Below are 19,018 nucleotides of genomic sequence, written 5' to 3' on the forward strand. Positions count from 1 at the left end.
GTTTGTAGACCACAGCTACGCACGCATTTCCAAGTATTCCAATTAACATCAAGATCACAAGACTCACAAGTGTTGGAAGATACTTTATCATCTCCAGTTCGTTTAACGTGTCAATATTAGCCTTGTCCGAAATATAGGAAGAATACACTGATATGGTGTTCGGTGACATGCCCATCGTATCTGATCCGATTTCTGTGAGAATTTCCATGTTAAACATTATGTTGCTTAAGGTTGTTAAATGAAAACTGTTCTGATGTTCAATTCAGACAAGACAATTAAACAAACATTTTTAATGTTGGTATTATATCCGTTCCTGCCTGTTACTAGTTTGAAGAATTAATATATATTGTGTGTCTAAACTGGATTTCTAAATAAGGTTTTATCCTCAGGTTATCAGAACGCGATGTGCTAGTCCACCAATGAAAATAAGTTTAAAGTCATGACTATAACACAATCTATGCTTTTCGTGGTACGTTCAAGTGATTTCTTAGAATCACCTGAGTTATCTACAAAATCATATAAAAATGCGTGCATCCTTACAACAACACTATCAAAAACCTGCAAGGTCTTATACACATCAATTGCATTCCGATGTCAGATATGGTTCCGGGAATTAAGATTTATATCGTATGAACAAATAGGTGTATAGCTGCAAAACATATACCCTGCTGGGTTCTTTCTCGATATGAGGTCGGATGAACTTGTGTATGAACTTTCATTTTGTGAACTTAAGTTAAATATTAGGTTAGCCAGTATTTACTTTGTGTACATTTCTTTATCCGACAAGCCGACGAAAGGGTTACAAGGCCTGGGCCCGTTTTCACCAAACAATTTTTTCTAAGAATGAAGAAAATTCTTTAAATTATAATATTCAAGAATTTATTTATTATTTATTAAAACTCTGCAGTAAACATCTCTATCTATATTATTCTTCATATAGAACATTTTGTTAATGACATAGTCACCAGTGGAGGCCTGAATAAATTCAAACACTGAACACATTTTTCTTGGTTCTAAATCTATTCTTTATTCTTAAAGGGAATGTCAACCACGAGGACGAAGAAAAGAAAAGTTTTAAAATAACGTATTTTTTTACAATTATTAGTTTATACTGATTAAAATATCACGAGTGGTATATTATATTACTTGAACAAAGTTCATATTTTCAGTATATTCGGTAATAAAATGTCGCGATGTGAAATCGAAATTACATCGCGAAAATAGGTGATATAACGATATACACACTAAAACTAACGCAAGTAGATTGATCGTTTTATATATAAACTATATACAATTTACTACGCATGCACAATTTGCATTCCTGAGTTTGCCACGTGACGATGAAGATCAATCTACTGGCTTTATTTATAGTTAACTGGCAGTTACCTGGTTGACATACCCAGTAAAGTTTATTACCGAATATACTGAAAATCTGAAAACATAACAACTTTGTTCAAGTAATGTAATATACCAGTCGTGATATTTTAATCAATATAAACTAATAATTGAAAAAATAACGGTATTTTACAACTTTTCTTTTCTTCGTCGTCGTGGTTGACAGTCCCTTTAAGTCTAAGAATCGGTCGGTGAATACGGGCCCAGGTTTTATTTACTTTTAATTGTTTTAACAGTTGGTGGGAGCTGACTAAAGGAACTTCTGCGAACATACTTTTAGCACTTATAAGATCTGTTCGATTAAGATATCCCCGTATCGGAAGACTGCCAGACAAGTGGCATATTTACGCATTATCAGAATTGTCAACACAACTTTCAGTTTCCTCAATGCTTTGTTTGCAAAAAAACACAAGTCTGTGTTATAATGTTGTTCGATCTTTTTCTCATCGCCTACGTACAAAGGGTAAAGAGTGTTCAGCTACAGCAAGTTCAAACACCATAGAAATATAATTTGTTTCAAAGGAGAAATACACACGTCAATTTCACGTCATATTATAACCCAATAACCGTTACATTGTGTAACGAAACAGTCATTTAGATGTCCTTTGAAAAGTATTTTGTCAAAAGTACGCTTCATGTGTTCACACAATATTCATCTAACCAAGCATGCAGCATATTATGTACTTGAGGTGATACTTGTTTGAACTATAGCAAACTAGAAAATAAATACATACATACCCCTTGAAATTATATGTGCATAATCGTCAAACTGATATAAGTTTATATTCTAAACATAATAATAAATATTTGCTCAGTATATGCTTATTGGTAAACTAATACCAATGACATTGTTCTATAAAAAGGTAAATAAAAACAAAATAAAGAGACCTTATCACAGATTTTAGCATGTATTGAAGTTTTTCACTAAATGCCTTATATTAATGATTGTAAACATTCGATCCAAAAAAGCTCCAGTAAAAAAAACAAACAAGAGTAAAATTAAAAAAAGAAAAAAAACACCCTCAACTGGGCTCAAACCAATGACCCGTGGAGTAAAAGTCTATCGCTTGGACAACTCGGCCATCCATGCTCATTCAATCAGTAGTGCATTTTATACTTTATACAAACAATCCTCGTAGTATCACAAAATTAAACGACAAAAAAAAACGAATTCTCTGAATAATTCTATGGCTTCGAGTTACAAAGCTTCATAATTTTCAGGTTTTTAAATCGTCAAAAGATGCATATAATGGATATTTTAGACCATGGAAAATGTTAAGTATTAATGTTTTTTTCACAAAAAGCATAACTGCCGCGAACATTTGCATATTTGAAACATTTTTGTTTTATTTTGTCAGTTTACCAAAACGTAAAAAGGTCTCTTTAATGTATAAACTAAAATTAGTTATGCAATAAGTGTGAATTGTACCTCTTCAAAGAGGACTAACTTATGTGAAATGCATGCACAATTTACTTAAATATTGCGCACGTTATAAAAAACTCAAAATGTCAACGATGCATCAAAACAAATTGTTGTTGTTGCTGCTGTTGTTGTTGCTGCTGCTGCCGTTACATATTTCTCACTAAATATGCAAATCTCTTTCTTGGAGATTATTTTGTTTTCGGACATGTCATTTATCCCAATAAACGTTATTGGATCTAATAACGGTAAGTGCTGCTTTTTTCCAAATAACTTTTTAAAAGTATTTTTCTAAAGAATTTCAACTAGTGCATAAAAGAGAGATTTTTGTGCTGCTTTTGGCAATGTGAAATACATGAGAATTACTTTATTTAATAAACCTGCGTTCTTGTTCAAAAAGTCCATGTATTCAGGACGACTATACAATACGCAATGTGAAACTTTGTCACCGATTTCAGACGTATTCAAGGAGTTATTCTTATACCTAGAGATATCGGCACAAAATGCAACAAAAACTGTATTTTATAGATAGATTTAGATAGATTTAGTTCAGTATATAAAGTACATGTAGCATGGTACACAACATATTTAAAGATGTGAACATATCATGAACTAAAAATGCAAAATATCACAGATCAGCTGAAAGACTAGAGCTAAAAGCAATTTGATTACAATCATTTTGGTAAAAAATACATAATAATTGCTTCTTTTTATATCATGTGTTAACATATATAATTGGTGAATCAAATATTAATTACTATCTTAATGTACCAGGGCATGTACGCACATACCCAGGATAGCACAAAAAAGGTAATGGGAATTCCCTTATTTCCATTGTGGTCCTGGTGAATGATGACATGACATAGCAAGGCACAACAATTTCGTTCTTAAAGATGATAAACTAAGCAAATTAACATTTGATTTAAAATACACATCAATTTTTCTGATAATAAACATCACAGGGAGATTACAGGCTTTATTAATAAAACTGCAAGCTATTTAAAATATGCTTTTTTAGTGCAACCTTAAATGTCGGTAAGTTGGAGGAATCTTTTATGTCAATTGGTAAGCTGTTCCATAAAGAACATCCCTTTTTGGATTCTTTCAAGTATTTTTGAAACTATACACACAATTGATACAGGTCTGTAGTTCCCAACTTTATTTTTAATACTCTTTTTATACAACGGAACAACTCGTGCAGCTTTAAAGTCATCAGGTACAACACCTTGTATCACAGATAAATTAATGACTTTAGTAAGTGGACAACAAATAACAAAAGTTCCATCTCTGACAAAACATGATGAAATATCGTCTAGGCCTGTTGTGTTAATGGTATTAAGTTTATTTAGGTACTTAAGTACATTGTTTTCTGTAACAAAAGAGAAAGAGCAACTGTTCCGAAAAAAATATTTTTTAAATACAAAGCAGACACAAAATCTTTGCCGAATGTTCCTAAAGGTTTTGGCAATTTACTACAAGTTTAGATGCTAGTGTTGTAAAAAAAAACACTATTAAAATGGTGAGCCACTTCCATCATGTCAAAAATAATGCCACCATTAATGTTCAAACCAATACTTCCAGATGTACATTTTTTTATTAGTTCTTTAAGTGAATTCCACAAGGATTTGGAATAATTTTCATTGTCAATGATATAAAAAATAAATTCTCTTTTTGCACAAAATATAAGATGCTGAGCATTATTTCTAAGATTTATAAAATGATCATTATTCTCAGATGATTTTACTTTTTTATAAGTATAAAAAGATTTATCTCTATCTTTAATACCTTGTTAAATTTCATTTGTGATCCAGGGCTTAGTTCTTTGCTTAATTCTAACAACTTTCACAGGAGCAAGTTTATCAATAACTGACAAAAATATGGATTTAAAACTGCAACATGCATAAGACACATTATCAAATATAAGCACAGGAGACCAATCAGTGTTTATTAAATTCATCTGAAAATCGTCGTTGTTATAGCTTTTCAAGGATCTTAGTTTAACAGAATTGTGTTTATTTATACTGTCCTTTGAAACTTTCATTGTACAGTATATAATGGAATGGTCATTAAGACCAACATGGATGACATCACTTTGAGAATTCGTTTCTCTACCCGATACTAAAATCAGATCTAAAGATTTTTGCAATGTATTTCAATAACTTTAGATATTTGCAAAAATAAAGTTCTTAACGGTGTGATCACATTCTCTCAAGCCCGTATGTAACCCCTTAAAAAACCCGTTGATTCTGCACCCTGGCTATGCATACTTTGTTTCCGAGCCCTGTTTGTGAAATGCACCCGTTAATGTGCTACTTTGAAAAGCGCATATATAATATACATTTATTTTAAGATTTTGTTTAAATGTTTGTTTAAATGTGTTAAAATATTGGTTAATAACACTATTAAGTATATATGTTGTTCTTACTATCTTCGAAAGAAGAAAGGGGTATGGAGTTAAGGCAATATGAATACTCATCATCTTAACTGGAGATGTAAATATATTGCCGACTCAGGTTAGTAAACATAAGTATAATCGGTTGGCTCGAATTCCGGATCACTCGAACTTATGTTGTCGGTCCTGGCGAGTTCGAGCCATCGGGTTTCGACTGTATTTATTGCAATACTTTAACAGGCTTTTCTTTAAATTATTACAATAAAGATGCGAGTTCCTTCCCAAACTCATGTGTTAGTCAATGTTTGATATTGGCTTTGTAAGACAATCCTGCTTTAGTTAAAAGAGTTTAATGCATGTTATTATGCAAAATAAAAATTGTGTCTGTGTGTGTTTAACTTATTTGTTATCACGTTCGGTAAAAGCCCATTCTCCCATTCATTGACTTATCTCATTATAAATTGCCTGTCACAATTTCATTGTGTAACCGTATTATGGAAATATATGTTTATCCGCATATTAATTTATTCCTTCAGTTGATTTATTCAGTATGCATAGAATAAGGTAGCCTCTTATGTGGAACTTCTGTTATTGTTTATATTTCGTTTAATTTACTATTTTCCTATTGCAATTAATAAAACAGATAAAAAAAAATATTGCTATAAGTTAGTGAACGTCGTTAGGTGATACATTTTAGCTAAGAAGCAAGCATACATATTTTCACAAAAAAATTACACAATTATTATAATAAGTAACAAAACACAACATTTTCTTTCCACATGTGCTCGAATTCAAGACCTCGATCAGAGGCGTATCCAGATTTTTTTTCCGAGGGGGGGCTCAACTGGGGAGGGTGCGGGAGGGGTGTCCCCTTCCGTCGTTGATTTTTTTTTGAAATCGTACCTTCAAATGATGCGATTCATGCTATATAATCAGCATTTTGCATGATAAAAGTGCATGTAAAACAAGGACTTGAGTTCAGACATCAAGTGTGTCAGACACACAGACAGACAGACAGACACACAGGGGTAAATCAAATGTCTCTCAAACCAGTATTTTGTTTTAATAACATTACTACGCTTGAAAATAATTATAGACACGACTAAAATAAGAAAAAAACAACAGTTTAATTGCATTAAAAATCTTACTTCAACTGAAATAGTCCAAATGTATGCCTTTTCCGTGCATTTTTTCGGTACTCTTCATTAAACTTGCGCATAAATTGCAGACCACTGCGCTAGTGTAAACACATAATTTCAAGTATTTCATTTATTTTAAAGAAAATTCGTTTACTTTTTCACGATTCCCAGAAATTGTTGCATGGAACAATCTGTGCGCGCACATCGCGAAAATATGAGACATGCCGATATCCACATGTTCAGTGGGTATACCCTGTCCCGATTTGATGATAATTTTATCAAATCTTTTAATAGTAATATATATATATACCGAAATTGTATTGGAAAAAATTGCGAACGATGTAGTTTTTTCAGTTCTTGAGCACTTTTTCATGCCAATGTTGCTCAAAAGAAGATCGACCGTTAAAACAGAAACTTGTTAAATGGTAAATAAAAGTTATAAAAAAGTAAAATTAATCTTTCGGTTTCTCTAAATTTGTTCAGTGAATCGAATTTTCGAAGTTTTGTTGACCTCATGTCTATTGCAATCCAGTACACTCGCTTTTCGGATGTTACCTCTCGACTCAAGGTAAACAACGCGCGAAGTGTATGTCATTTGTGGATGTGTATGGAACTATCGGCTTTGTGTGGTTAAACACGCTATAAGTAAACAATTTTGACATGGATTTAACAGGAATGAAATAAATCATTTTAGGTACATCGTTTATTGCGGCAATGTTTGAATTCATTCAGAAATTATTTTAGTTGTTTCCTTAACCGCTCGACTGAAGGTAATTGGAGGATATTGTTTTTCACAAGTCCCATCAATCTCTTGCACGACGGTTACATTACATTCACCTCTGTGTTGGGCTCAGAACATTCTATACATAGATGGTGACGTCACTACGTTATTATCACAAAGACCGGTGTGACACAATGGTGCTCAGAACGGACTATTGTTATGAAAGCGTCTCATCGACGATTGACGGTCTAAACATAGAAGCATATTTTTATTTTCGAATAAACCGTATTCACAAACATTAACAAAAAAATTTTTTAAGTAAATTTAAAAAACAAACATTTATGGCGTTTATCTTGGTGATCGTTGGTGAAAGATCATCAGTAAAACAATGAGATAATAGACGATCACGCTGATTTACTTGCAAATCTATATTCACAATTCTTCACCACAATCACAACAATTAGGGGGTAATGAGCCAGTTATACCAATCGTTGGCCAAGATTTATGGAATCATTAATGAAATATATTTTAAATTAATTTCTCAAGTAACTTTTGAAAACGCATTAAGCAACTAGTTAAGTGCCACTTCTAAAAGTGTGCTTATGTAAAACGCAATACTAAAAAACTGCGTTGTTGTTTTAAACACATATTAAGATAAGCATTTCAGAATATGGAAATATTTAATTATATTATATATTTATATTGTAGCCATTGAAAGTAATATAGTCATCATTGCTGAATATGATAGCACAACCTTTTATCATAAACGCGCCCTGGTGCTTTCAATTTGCTTAATGTCATGTATTACTCTTAAATCGTACTCATTTAAAGAGTTGAGTGTGAACAATAGTCTCCGCTGTAACTTTCTATACGAGAGTACATAGTTTCAAGCATAAAACTCGTTTAAAGTCGTTGCAACCGAAATGCTGTATCCCTATGATTTTCAAATCAGCATTATTACAATTAATATACTAAGGCCTACTGGGAAAAGGTCAAACCATTAGGCAGGCAGCTTCAGCTATAACACATTGCATAGGAATTTAAAGCGGTAACATCGTCCGCGTTATTCTCGGTATAGTTCAAGAGTTGTCAGACGTCATAAGAAGGGCATAGCCACAAAAAAGTGTGTTTTAAGTATATAATATTCTTTTCTCAGTATTAAGGATTATCTTAACGTCAATTTTAATTTAAACGAAAGTTACTAGCGCGCAAACAATCATAGGGACACTATGTTGTGAACGCGTTTATGGCAATTGACAAGACGTTTTTATTGTATACCACACTTGAATTTTCTTATCATAAAGATCTACAATTATGAACTTGAAGCGTAAGCGTTCACGAACCCGGTCACAATATCCGCTTGTCGTAAATCGAGAGGTTCAAAGTGTGCCTACTGTGTGTCCTAACACAGCGCAAACGCAATAACTAGTTAATTATAAATACATTAATAAGCCGCACTCTGTGAAAAGGGGTTTAATACATGTGCGTAAAGTCTCGTCCCAGATTAGCATGTGCAGTGCTAAACTGGATTTATCTGATGAATAGACTTCCTTTAAAAGACAAATATCATACAAGCAGCAAGTGTCGTCTCTGATTAGCTTGTGCGGACTGCACGGGCTAATCTGGGACGACACTTAACGCACATGCATTAAATCTTTTTTTCACAGAGCACGGCCCATTTCAAATTATCCGCTCTGAATGTAAAATATTGGCGATGCATGTTGAATGCTTTCGTGATGTAAAATTATATGACTTTTTTGTTCAGATATAATTTATATTAAATTTGACACATTCATAACACAACAACTGAATTCGTTCAAAATAACGGTTTCAATGCATCAAGTTTCAAGAATCTGTTTTTTATGAGTAGCGAAAACGAATAATGCAATGACATTCCATGGTGTAATAAATAAATCGCATGCATCGACCATTCCACTACTTAGAAATCAAATGATAAATGCGTCCTGACAATTTCGTTTAAAAGTATACTTTGAGTCTATGCTCTACCCCATACATTTTAGGAGGAGAAGATTACTAATATATTAAGTGGTACGCAAAGAATTAAGAATTATTGTTGTACTTATTGAGCATTTTATTTTCATGTGGTATTCTTAGTTAATGTGAGTGCAATATTATAATATACAACAATTATAAAACATAGGTGTCAACCCTCAGGCATCTGCGGAGAAAAAAATGGAATTAATGCAGGACACATAATCATAATGATGGTGGAACATTGAACTTACATAAATATATATCTCGTATTTTGTTTTACATCATGAACAAGTCATAATATACGCTATATACTATTTACATTACAATTCTAAAAACCTCTATAATTAACAACCAAGAACAAATGATAAGAAATAACAAAACTAAAAACAAAATCACCAAAAACCAAGTTTATTAGCTTTACTGTCTTTTTTAATATTTTCATATTGTATACACAGACAAAGTGCACGTAAGTAATATTATCAGGATTGAAACGCTAAATAAGATCAGGGCCCGTATTCACCAAACAATTCTTAGACTCAAGTCTAAGAATAAAGAAAATCCTTTGAAGTAAAACATTCAATAATTTCTTAAATTTTGAGTCAAACTCTGCAGTAAACATCTCTATCTATATTATTCTTCATGTAGAACATTTTGTTAATGACATAATCACCAGTGGAGGCCTGTATATATTCAAACACTGAACACATTTTTCTTGGTTCTAAGTCTATTCTTTATTCTTAAGTCTAAGAATCGGTTGGTGAATACGGGCCCCGGTCGTCTTTATTAAAGGCATGCGTCAAATTATCAGCATAATGTTAAAAGTACAACATTCTATATTTTAGCATAAAAACAATAAATGAATGTGTATATTTGATAAAATCGCAATACTAAAACAAATAAGTATTATATTTTTCATGCAATTTGGGCGTCAGAGAACTATTATGGCACTATTAAAATAGTGTCATTGACGCTTTATTTGAGAAGTTGTACTACCGATTGTAGTGTCCGTCTGACCTTTCGAAAAGCACACAAAGCACCGTTTAAGTTCGCGCCGAAATTTGGCGTCCCAAAAGCTATAGATAAACGGATTACATACATTATTAAGAACATATATCCGTAACATTAAATCACAGACAATGTTTTCCGCGTGTGACAACCCTTTCCAGAAATCATTGTTAATGGCATCCATAATAGAGACTGTTAAAAACGGTAGATAGGTCAAGATGAAAGCGACAGTAATGGTAAACATCATCATTGTTATTTTGTGTATATTCTTCTCATGTGCATTAGCTCCCACCATTGTATGACGAACAATAGTGTTTGATGAATTTCTTACAACACGATCTTTATTGTTGTCGTTTCTGTGAACATGTAACTTATTTGTTTTATCTTGCGCATTTATCGAAACGTTTCCTTTACGCACAAATAACGAAGTTTCCGGTGTATCTAAATTTGGACTCATTGCAGAAGGTTCAGTAGCAGGTTGACCTTTGCCATTGTCATCGTGCGATATTCCTACTAAACTGCACTCCTCTTTCTCATTTCCAGCGGCGTTCTTGACTGTATCATTTTCATTCGATTTCTGTTTCCAACAAAAACATACGCGGACCGACTTATTGAGTGTGATTGGCAGCAGGCGATGTATTCGAATCGTTCGACCAATAAGACTGTAGATCACAATTAAATACACAACGGAACTCACGAAAACAAGTAAATTGAATCCAAGATATCCAATTCCAACATACGAACCAGTATACGTGTCGTCAATAAAACATTCACTTCCGGTCATATTGTACCCAACTCCATCCAACTGAACGGTGCTGTGGCCGTAAATAACCGCATTGGGAACGGACAATAATGCAGCCAACCAAATTGCAATGACGCACGCTTTTCTGTCACCAAAATCCTTAATCTGCCTTTTAAGGGGACGACACACTTTGAAATAACGATCTAGACCTGCTACTAACAGTATAAAGACAGAGCTAAAGTTGCAAGCAGCAATAAGATAGCTAAGACTTTTACAAGCGAGAACACTATGATAATTGACAGGATGAGTAAGGTCGATGATATGATATGGTAATCCAATCAAACACACCGACATATCTGCCAGTGCAAGGGATATAATGTACACTCTTGCACTTGACCTTTTGAACTTCAGTTTGTAGACCACGACTACACACGCGTTTCCGACTATCCCGATCAACATTAAGATGACAAGACTCACCAGGGATGGGATATACTTAGTCAACTCCATTTTATTTAACTTGTCCATTGTAACATTTTTTGATTCATAGCTTGATGAATACATGGTTACGGTGTTTGTTGGTCCGTGTTCGGTGAGATTTTCCATGTTTCACATTACGTTGCTTTTGGTTATAGAATGAATAATTGTCCAATAGTCAATGTAATCTAGACAGTTATACAATGTCCACTTGCTTTAAAGCTGTGTATTATATCTATGGGTGTGGATGGCGTTTCAAAAGAACTGAATATAACTGGTTTATTACTAAAATTCCAAAGTATGTTTAAAAATCAGGTTATCAGAATACGAAGTGTTATTCTGCCAATGAAAATAAGTTCTTCTTAATATGTATTAACAATCGAAGAATTTAACGGCACTTCGCATTGATTTCTTAGAATCATCTAATTCATCCGTATAACAAATATTATATGTACGACATCACAACAACACTAAACAATATCCGCAATTCTAAAGACGTATCCAGTAAATTCAATTGTCAGATAGGGTTCCTGGAATATCAAACATTACTCCGGGTTTTGAAAGTATGGCTTTCTATTCGTACAAAATGTACCCAGTTGTTGTTTGTATCGTTATCAGGTCGGAATTCCAAGACATAGATAACATAGAGAATACTTGGCATGTCTGTGTTGTCTTTGTGCAATAGCGTACATCTTTTTAAGCCTGGTATAAAATGTGTGCGTGTCAATGACGTTTTGGAAACGCTTGATATAATTGATGTTAAAACTGGACTTATACAATATTGTTAATCCTCATATTATCATAATACGAAGTGCTCTTAAATTAGTAAAATGAGTTTTAAGTCAAGTCTTGTAATCAAAAGCCAATACTATTTGCAGTTGATTTCATAGAATCATATAAGTTATTCACGAAAACACACCCACACACAATATGTACATATGCTTCATCCGCTTTGCATTAATTTCCTTGGATTCATCCGCTTTGCATTAATGTCCGTGGTCCAAGCAGATTCCGGGAATATGTAGGGTTTGTCCGGACAATCGCCATAGGCTTTGCAACTGCAAGAAATATAATACATACTGTGTTAAAGTTATCACGTTTACACTCCTTGTTTGGGGCTTATATCATCCATCTTGATTGTAATTAATCGAGTCGGTATGTTACGATAAGAAAATTCATGGTTATGGTACGGTAAATTGAGGGCGATTGGAAACTTGTAATGTAATTGAAAATTGAAAATGCGGCATTCATGTTTCCATGGACTGTGTCCCTTTGCTTTAAATCATGTTAGATGCGCCGTTTGTCTGTGATTAATTGTGGGATAAAAGTGAGCTTCGGCTAGCCCTGAAACCAAACATCTTTGAAGTGACAGTTCTAATTTGGTAATCCCATTTTTAAACATTTTATATTTAAAGTGTTGTTTTATTATAAAGAAATGGATGAGAGTCCTACTTTCTCGCCTAACATTGTCTCTACACTTAAGTTATTTGCTACGTTGTAAAGGGCAACCGGTTTGTAAATGTCGGTACACGTGTTAGATCTTTTGAGTCATATTTTAATACATTTGAATAAGCGCCTTCTAAGTAGAAGCTAAATAAGGAAACTCGGGAAATCTAAGGTTACTATTCTTTGGTAAAGAAACGCGTTACATGCATATATGGAAGATAAAATATGATTGTACAATAAGTATACAGATTAAGTTATTGATTCGCATTATTAGTCTGTCAATTCGTTACTTTAAAAACTTTGGCTTTTTATGATTATCTTGTAATGTTTTCTCAAGGAGATAATAGAGTAAACCGATATAGTATCTTTACGTTACAAATTGTCCTATATATTGTAGGCAATCGATTTTTGTTTCTTGTTAATACGCAAGCACTTATCTACATGTATCAAACTATCAAAATCAGCACCATCTCTGTTTATTTACACGAGGCAGAATGGACACCACTAATTGCAACATGTTTGATGATGCTGGCTACTTATACAGATTATCCCGCTAATTGGATGTTAGACTAGGCTTTAAAGACCCCGGTAGTGGCTCTTTTAGACGATAATAATACTTCATCATTGCAGAAAATTGACACGTAGCTGTTAAAGCATATAAATTGACGTTAAGGGTATACGAGAAGACGACAACACATGCAGTATGCATTGTAAAGATGTGGGAGAAAAGAAGAAATCAAAGGAATATTCTCGATTTTACGAATCTAAGAAATTTCATGTCAACGACAATATATGAAACCATAGTATTTACATTAATAAATTTTAAATAATTTTAAAACCATGCTATTGGTTCACCTTTGAATATTTAAAGCAAAACATTCAATAACCAAGATTTAATACAAACATAAAAAAGCAACTAGCCCAAATAGTATTTTATATTGTCATCGAATTGCTTTCGTATTGAGGCATTATTCCCCGTACACAATCGCGTTATTATTGTCGAAACAACGGTTGTGAAATAACCTTAACTAAAATAAACGGGATAAGAACATAAAAGTTTACAACACACCGATAACGCATTAATAAATAAATACATAAATGAATAAATAAATACATAAACTAATAATAATCTAATGATTTATATATTTTACCGATAAATACGGTCCCATTAGAAGTTTTTATGTTTTCTTATCGAATATCAAGTCAAGAGCTAATTGTTTGACATCGAGGTCTATTTTTACACATATTATTAATTTATTACAATGCCTTAAATAATAGGGTGATTTAACATTCCACTGTTCATGTACATCATGTTTTAAATTTTCGAAAATCCCCACACTAGATATAGTAAATAAACGCAAAGAAGCACGTGCACCTTGCGAATACACAGAAAAGCACCTCGTTCGAATTTGGAGCACGAAGATGTGATAGCACGTTAAACAAAACTCAGCAAATATGTACTTACCTACCTTAATCCGTTGATTAAACATCTAAAATACTTTCGCAGTCGTAATATCCTCGTTTTCTGGTGTTCATGAAACTGGTGTTTGTTTGATCTTCGTACATTGACAAACAGTCATTGACTTAAAGTTAACGGAAACGGGAAATTACAAGTTCTTCCTGTTTGAGGAAAAGTACAAGTGACGATGAAAATATACTTCCCGCCTTAAAGGATATTACGAATGTGTAATGTGATTCGTGATCAACTTAATGTTTACTATATACCTAAAATCCCAATTTAATACCGTGAACATTTTTATTTTAAATTAGATCATGATATTTACATTATTTTTGAAAATCAACTTGCAAAGGTTCAATAAAATGACGCGTTGACTTGTGTAAACGTTTTATTCGAATATAGACAGTTACTAATCAAACAAACTGACGTGCATGATTAAATGTTTTACTAAATACACAAACATTCAGCAAATTTCTATCTTCAAACTCTCAGTTTAGCTGACATGCACATATTTTGTTGTTTTTTATGATAAAGCTTACCACACCAACCCCCAAACACGTTTGCTGAAAACAACAGGTACGCGTGTAAACACTGTAAGTCTGCAGAAAAGACGGAAGGATCTTGGGACACTTTATGATTTATTTTATGTCCATTATAAAAAACAGAATAAGTGAAGTAATTATATTCAAACGCCGTCATAATTCACTTCGAGATTTAAAAAAAAACACTAAAAACACGGTGTTCGACTATATCATACAAAGTCGCGATTTCATAAGCTTAAAAATGTGTGAACACTACACAAAACACAACGATCTTAACCCACTCAAATTCAACGGATCCCCATTATTAAGATGTACGCATGTTCTCAACATATGTTCGTGGCCTTGATTGAAAGCTGTGTAAACATTTATAAGATTTTAAATGATTCCATTAATTACGGAGTATGCTTGCGAAGTCGATACGACGGTGATTAATGCAAATGAAATGTTTCGCAATTTAGTGCAAGTTTGATTATAGAAGTCGTTGAAAACGAAACAGTTTTAAAATCTTGACTACAGAAAAGGTTGTTAGATTGGTTTTACAGAGGTTTGTCATGACTTTGCGTTCTACACAAACACAACAAACATACCTTTTATCTCTAACATGAGTATAAACCATTGTGTTAATATGTCTAAGCATACATGGGTATATTTCTTTTCACAGAATACCGAATAATAAAGCCATCAACCATAGCATCGCTGAAACATTGCTTTCTTAAATTATCAAAATAAATAGTATATATAATCGGACACAATACATTACAATATTATTATATAATTTGATAAACAATTAGATTATGTTGGCCCTTATGTGCTCCCTTGGTTTCAATATACACACATTGTCAAACACTTGAACTCGTTTCATTGATTTTAAATCATTGACCCATATTAAATCATGATATTGTCGAAAACATTCTGAAAATGTTGTATCAAGCGTTAATCATAATTGTAGCTTTTAGAGTTGTAACATTGTTTTACTTAGGCCTAGTTTACTTGCTTTTGGATGCACGAGCCCCAGATTCGATCTTGACCTTGAAGTTGTCAAGATTCTGAAGACATCATTGAGAATGAGTACGACTTGTAGCCTCTGGAATGTCTACTAGTTTTTTTCAATACTTTACTTGTGTTTTTTACGCACGTAACCAAGTTTTAAACCTAGCCGAGATATTTCCAGAATCTGCATTTATTGCTGTTCATTTTCATGAAAAAGTGCTTTTCAATAAGTAGACATGTTTATAAAAATAACAACAAAATACTTCCATCTAGCTCTAATTTATTAAACAGTAACTAGTTCATTCCAGCGCATTCTTGATAATGGCAACATGCGAACGGGAAAGGTTTTTTAATGAAACAGGCTTCGTACTTATAAATTGTTGTGTTATTTGCCCCATATCAAATGACCTTAAAATCATTTAAATATTCCTTTATTGCTGACATAACTGTAGTTGCATGTTTTTGTTATTATGTGCGTTGTTAAGATGTAAACGTTGGTTTGTATTATGTGTTTGAAGTAGTTTTCGACAGCGTACATTACAATATTCATTTTTATCAGTGTTCAAGTATTGCGTTGCTGTCAGCGGAAGTAATTATGGATTGCCTGTATGTTAACCTGGTTTAGTACTTGAATTTTGATAACTAACGATAATTGCAGCAGCAATACATAAATACTGCGGAACAAGATAAAATCTGCTAGCGCAAAATGCCTTGCCTTTCATGTTTCACTGAGATTGCGTCGCCTATTTTCATCACCCGAATTCTGCAGCTGTAAACATGTTTCAAAATTTCCACACACATCACTTGTTTTGTTTATCAATTAACCTGCATACATATTACCAATTTGTTGTCATATATAAAGCAACGAAATTCTTTTAATATCGGCAATATTTTAATTTAATAACAACCTTACATTATTACACTGTCACAACAGTTATCATATCAATGGAAAAGATGCGCTTTATGCCAGAATATAAGTCACATTGATTTAATTAACGCTGGAACATACATTGTTTTTGCAATGTTTTATGTTTTATGGAAAATATATACCTGCATACATAAAAGCATAAAAAAATTAAAACTGTACTTACACATGTACATAAATAAAGCATACACACACTTAAAGTACTTTCACAACAAACTGTAGATACAATGCAGTGTGTTGAGATGTGGATATAACACCTTCATTTACTTCCTATTATTAAAATAAGAATATAACTGAAACAGAAAGGTGTTCCCCAATGAAGCATTTTGCCAAGGTACGGTTCGATTGAAAACATGGGAACACAAATGGAGCCAAAAGCTATTAGTGAGATCAAGAGACTGAACAAGGAACATTCATCTGACATTGGTGCGGGGTGATGTGATAATATGTGCAGGTGGAGCCTATTGTGCATAAACGATAGCGAAATATCACGTTTAGCCTCCGAGATCTCTTACGGACACATATTGAAGTAGATGACTGTTATTTCGAAACTGGCGATCCAAATGCTTCATTATTTCGAATGAAAGTTAAAGCGAAAATCCATGAACCTCTGGAACACTTCTCGCATTAAAAGACATTTAAAACGCCTCATCGCATTGTGCAAAAACAAAAACGGAATTTCATTATAGGTGGAATATGTATCATGAAAACGTATATTCTTAATATTAATATTAGGACAACTTAATCATATTGAAATCGATTATTCGTTATTTCCAAGTATTTTCTCGTCCCCGGTGACTTCTTAAAAACTATTGGGTTAGTTAGATTATTCGAATCTATTCGAATCTAACAAACTCTCTTAAACATCACAGACACATTACATGACAATATGCGCACTTCCAATCTTAAAAATACCGCATATAAAACAATTCATCTAAATCGGATCATTATGTGCTGCGATTGACCGCAGAAACATAGCACTTCATAAAATACTGTTTTCTTGGAAATGAAGGGGCAATAACTTCCTCAACAATAATACGCGTGGAACTTCTTGACAAATTGCGCATGTCAATCACATAGGGATACTGCATGAAATGTGTGGATAATATGTCTTTGAGATTGTATGTGAAAAATATAATACGAAATGAAAACCTCAACTGATTAATTTAGATAACCAAATTACACGTTGCACTGCGACTTCGAAGTTCGTAATTATTCTGTCGATTTGACTGATTCACGGCTATTATGACATACAGTCGACAGTTATGTGAGGCCCGAAATGAAGTTCAGAATCAAGCCGTACATGTCATTGGATGCCTTTTACCCAGAATGAAATTTACTTGCAAAGTTCCCGACATTAGATAGTTATTAAATATTGCTTATGTTTCGACTGTACTTAAATGCAAAGTGCTGTTATTATCAGTTTTTACTGGTTAAGCATATAAAATACGTCCTTATCATGCGGTAAAATAACGATACGACCATATAATTTCAATGTATTGTAGTCTATTCGAAAAATAGGTTATTTCAAGTTAATTAATTTGGAAAAAATGTTACATGTTAAACAATGACCAAAAAACGGCCTCAAACATGTTGAAAATGTGTACAAACAAGAGTACTAAACAAGTTAGTCCCGTAATTTTTTATAAATACTTATCAGTAACAGTTAAAAGATTACGGCATTTATTAAAATTGTTTTCTTCAAGAAATCGTATACTCGTTTTTCAAAATTGAGCAAGATGTTATACATTTGACAGTTTTGTGTAATTGATCATCATAGAATTTGTGTACTTTACCAGGAAGGAATTTATTATGTCAATTTATCACATGCCATACCCTGTTTCCAATGTAATAAAACCATTACGAATATTTGTATCTTACACATATGACATAAAATTATACTTTTTAAGCTTTTTAATTGGCTTATTTGCGTTCGATTGACCAATCGCATTTTGTCATTTTGCTGAAATGACGTTGTAACCTCAAATGACGTCACGAAATGCAAACAACATTCGGGATTCATCATTATGTTTGCGTAAATATTTATTTAGTTTGCTCATGTAAAAGAATGTGATAAAAAAGATCTTACACTCTGTGTCATTTCATATTTTATTAAACTCGCTAGTATTTTATTAAATTCGTTAGTAAGCTCACAAAAGGCTCGCTTAGTACAAAAATTCTTGAATATTTTCGTTTAATAAAATATATTATCACATGCTATACACTGTTTTCCATGTAATACAACCATTACATATTTTTTATATTACACATGTGTAATACAACATTTTTAAGCGTTTTCATTGGCTTAGTTTTCGTGTATTGACCAATCGCATTTTGTTATTTTGCTGCAATGCGTCAAATGACGTCACGAAA

The 19,018-nt window shown here is 32.9% G+C and overlaps 2 protein-coding genes across 3 annotated transcripts in view; one reads left to right on the forward strand and one right to left on the reverse strand.

Annotated features, from left to right (window-relative positions):
- The window catches only part of LOC127858235 (D(2) dopamine receptor A-like), a 210,249-nt gene that overhangs the window by 174,546 nt on the left and 16,685 nt on the right, over window positions 1-19,018 (forward strand). The gene's annotated exons all lie outside the window — the stretch shown is intronic.
- On the reverse strand, window positions 9,455-14,324 carry LOC127858241 (octopressin receptor-like). 2 transcript variants are annotated; one of them, XM_052395229.1, is made up of 2 exons: window positions 14,199-14,324; window positions 9,455-12,341 (listed from the first exon to the last, which is right to left on the reverse strand). In XM_052395229.1, the coding sequence occupies exon 2, from the start codon at window positions 11,410-11,412 to the stop codon at window positions 10,024-10,026; it is 1,389 nt and encodes a 462-aa protein (XP_052251189.1). In that variant the 5' UTR covers window positions 11,413-12,341; window positions 14,199-14,324; the 3' UTR covers window positions 9,455-10,023. The 2 variants fall into 2 exon arrangements, with proteins under 2 accessions (XP_052251189.1, XP_052251188.1); XM_052395228.1 differs by having other exon boundaries at window positions 14,195-14,324.

The sequence above is a fragment of the Dreissena polymorpha genome, chromosome 14 (genome assembly GCF_020536995.1).
Source record: "Dreissena polymorpha isolate Duluth1 chromosome 14, UMN_Dpol_1.0, whole genome shotgun sequence".
NCBI lineage: Eukaryota > Metazoa > Mollusca > Bivalvia > Myida > Dreissenidae > Dreissena > Dreissena polymorpha.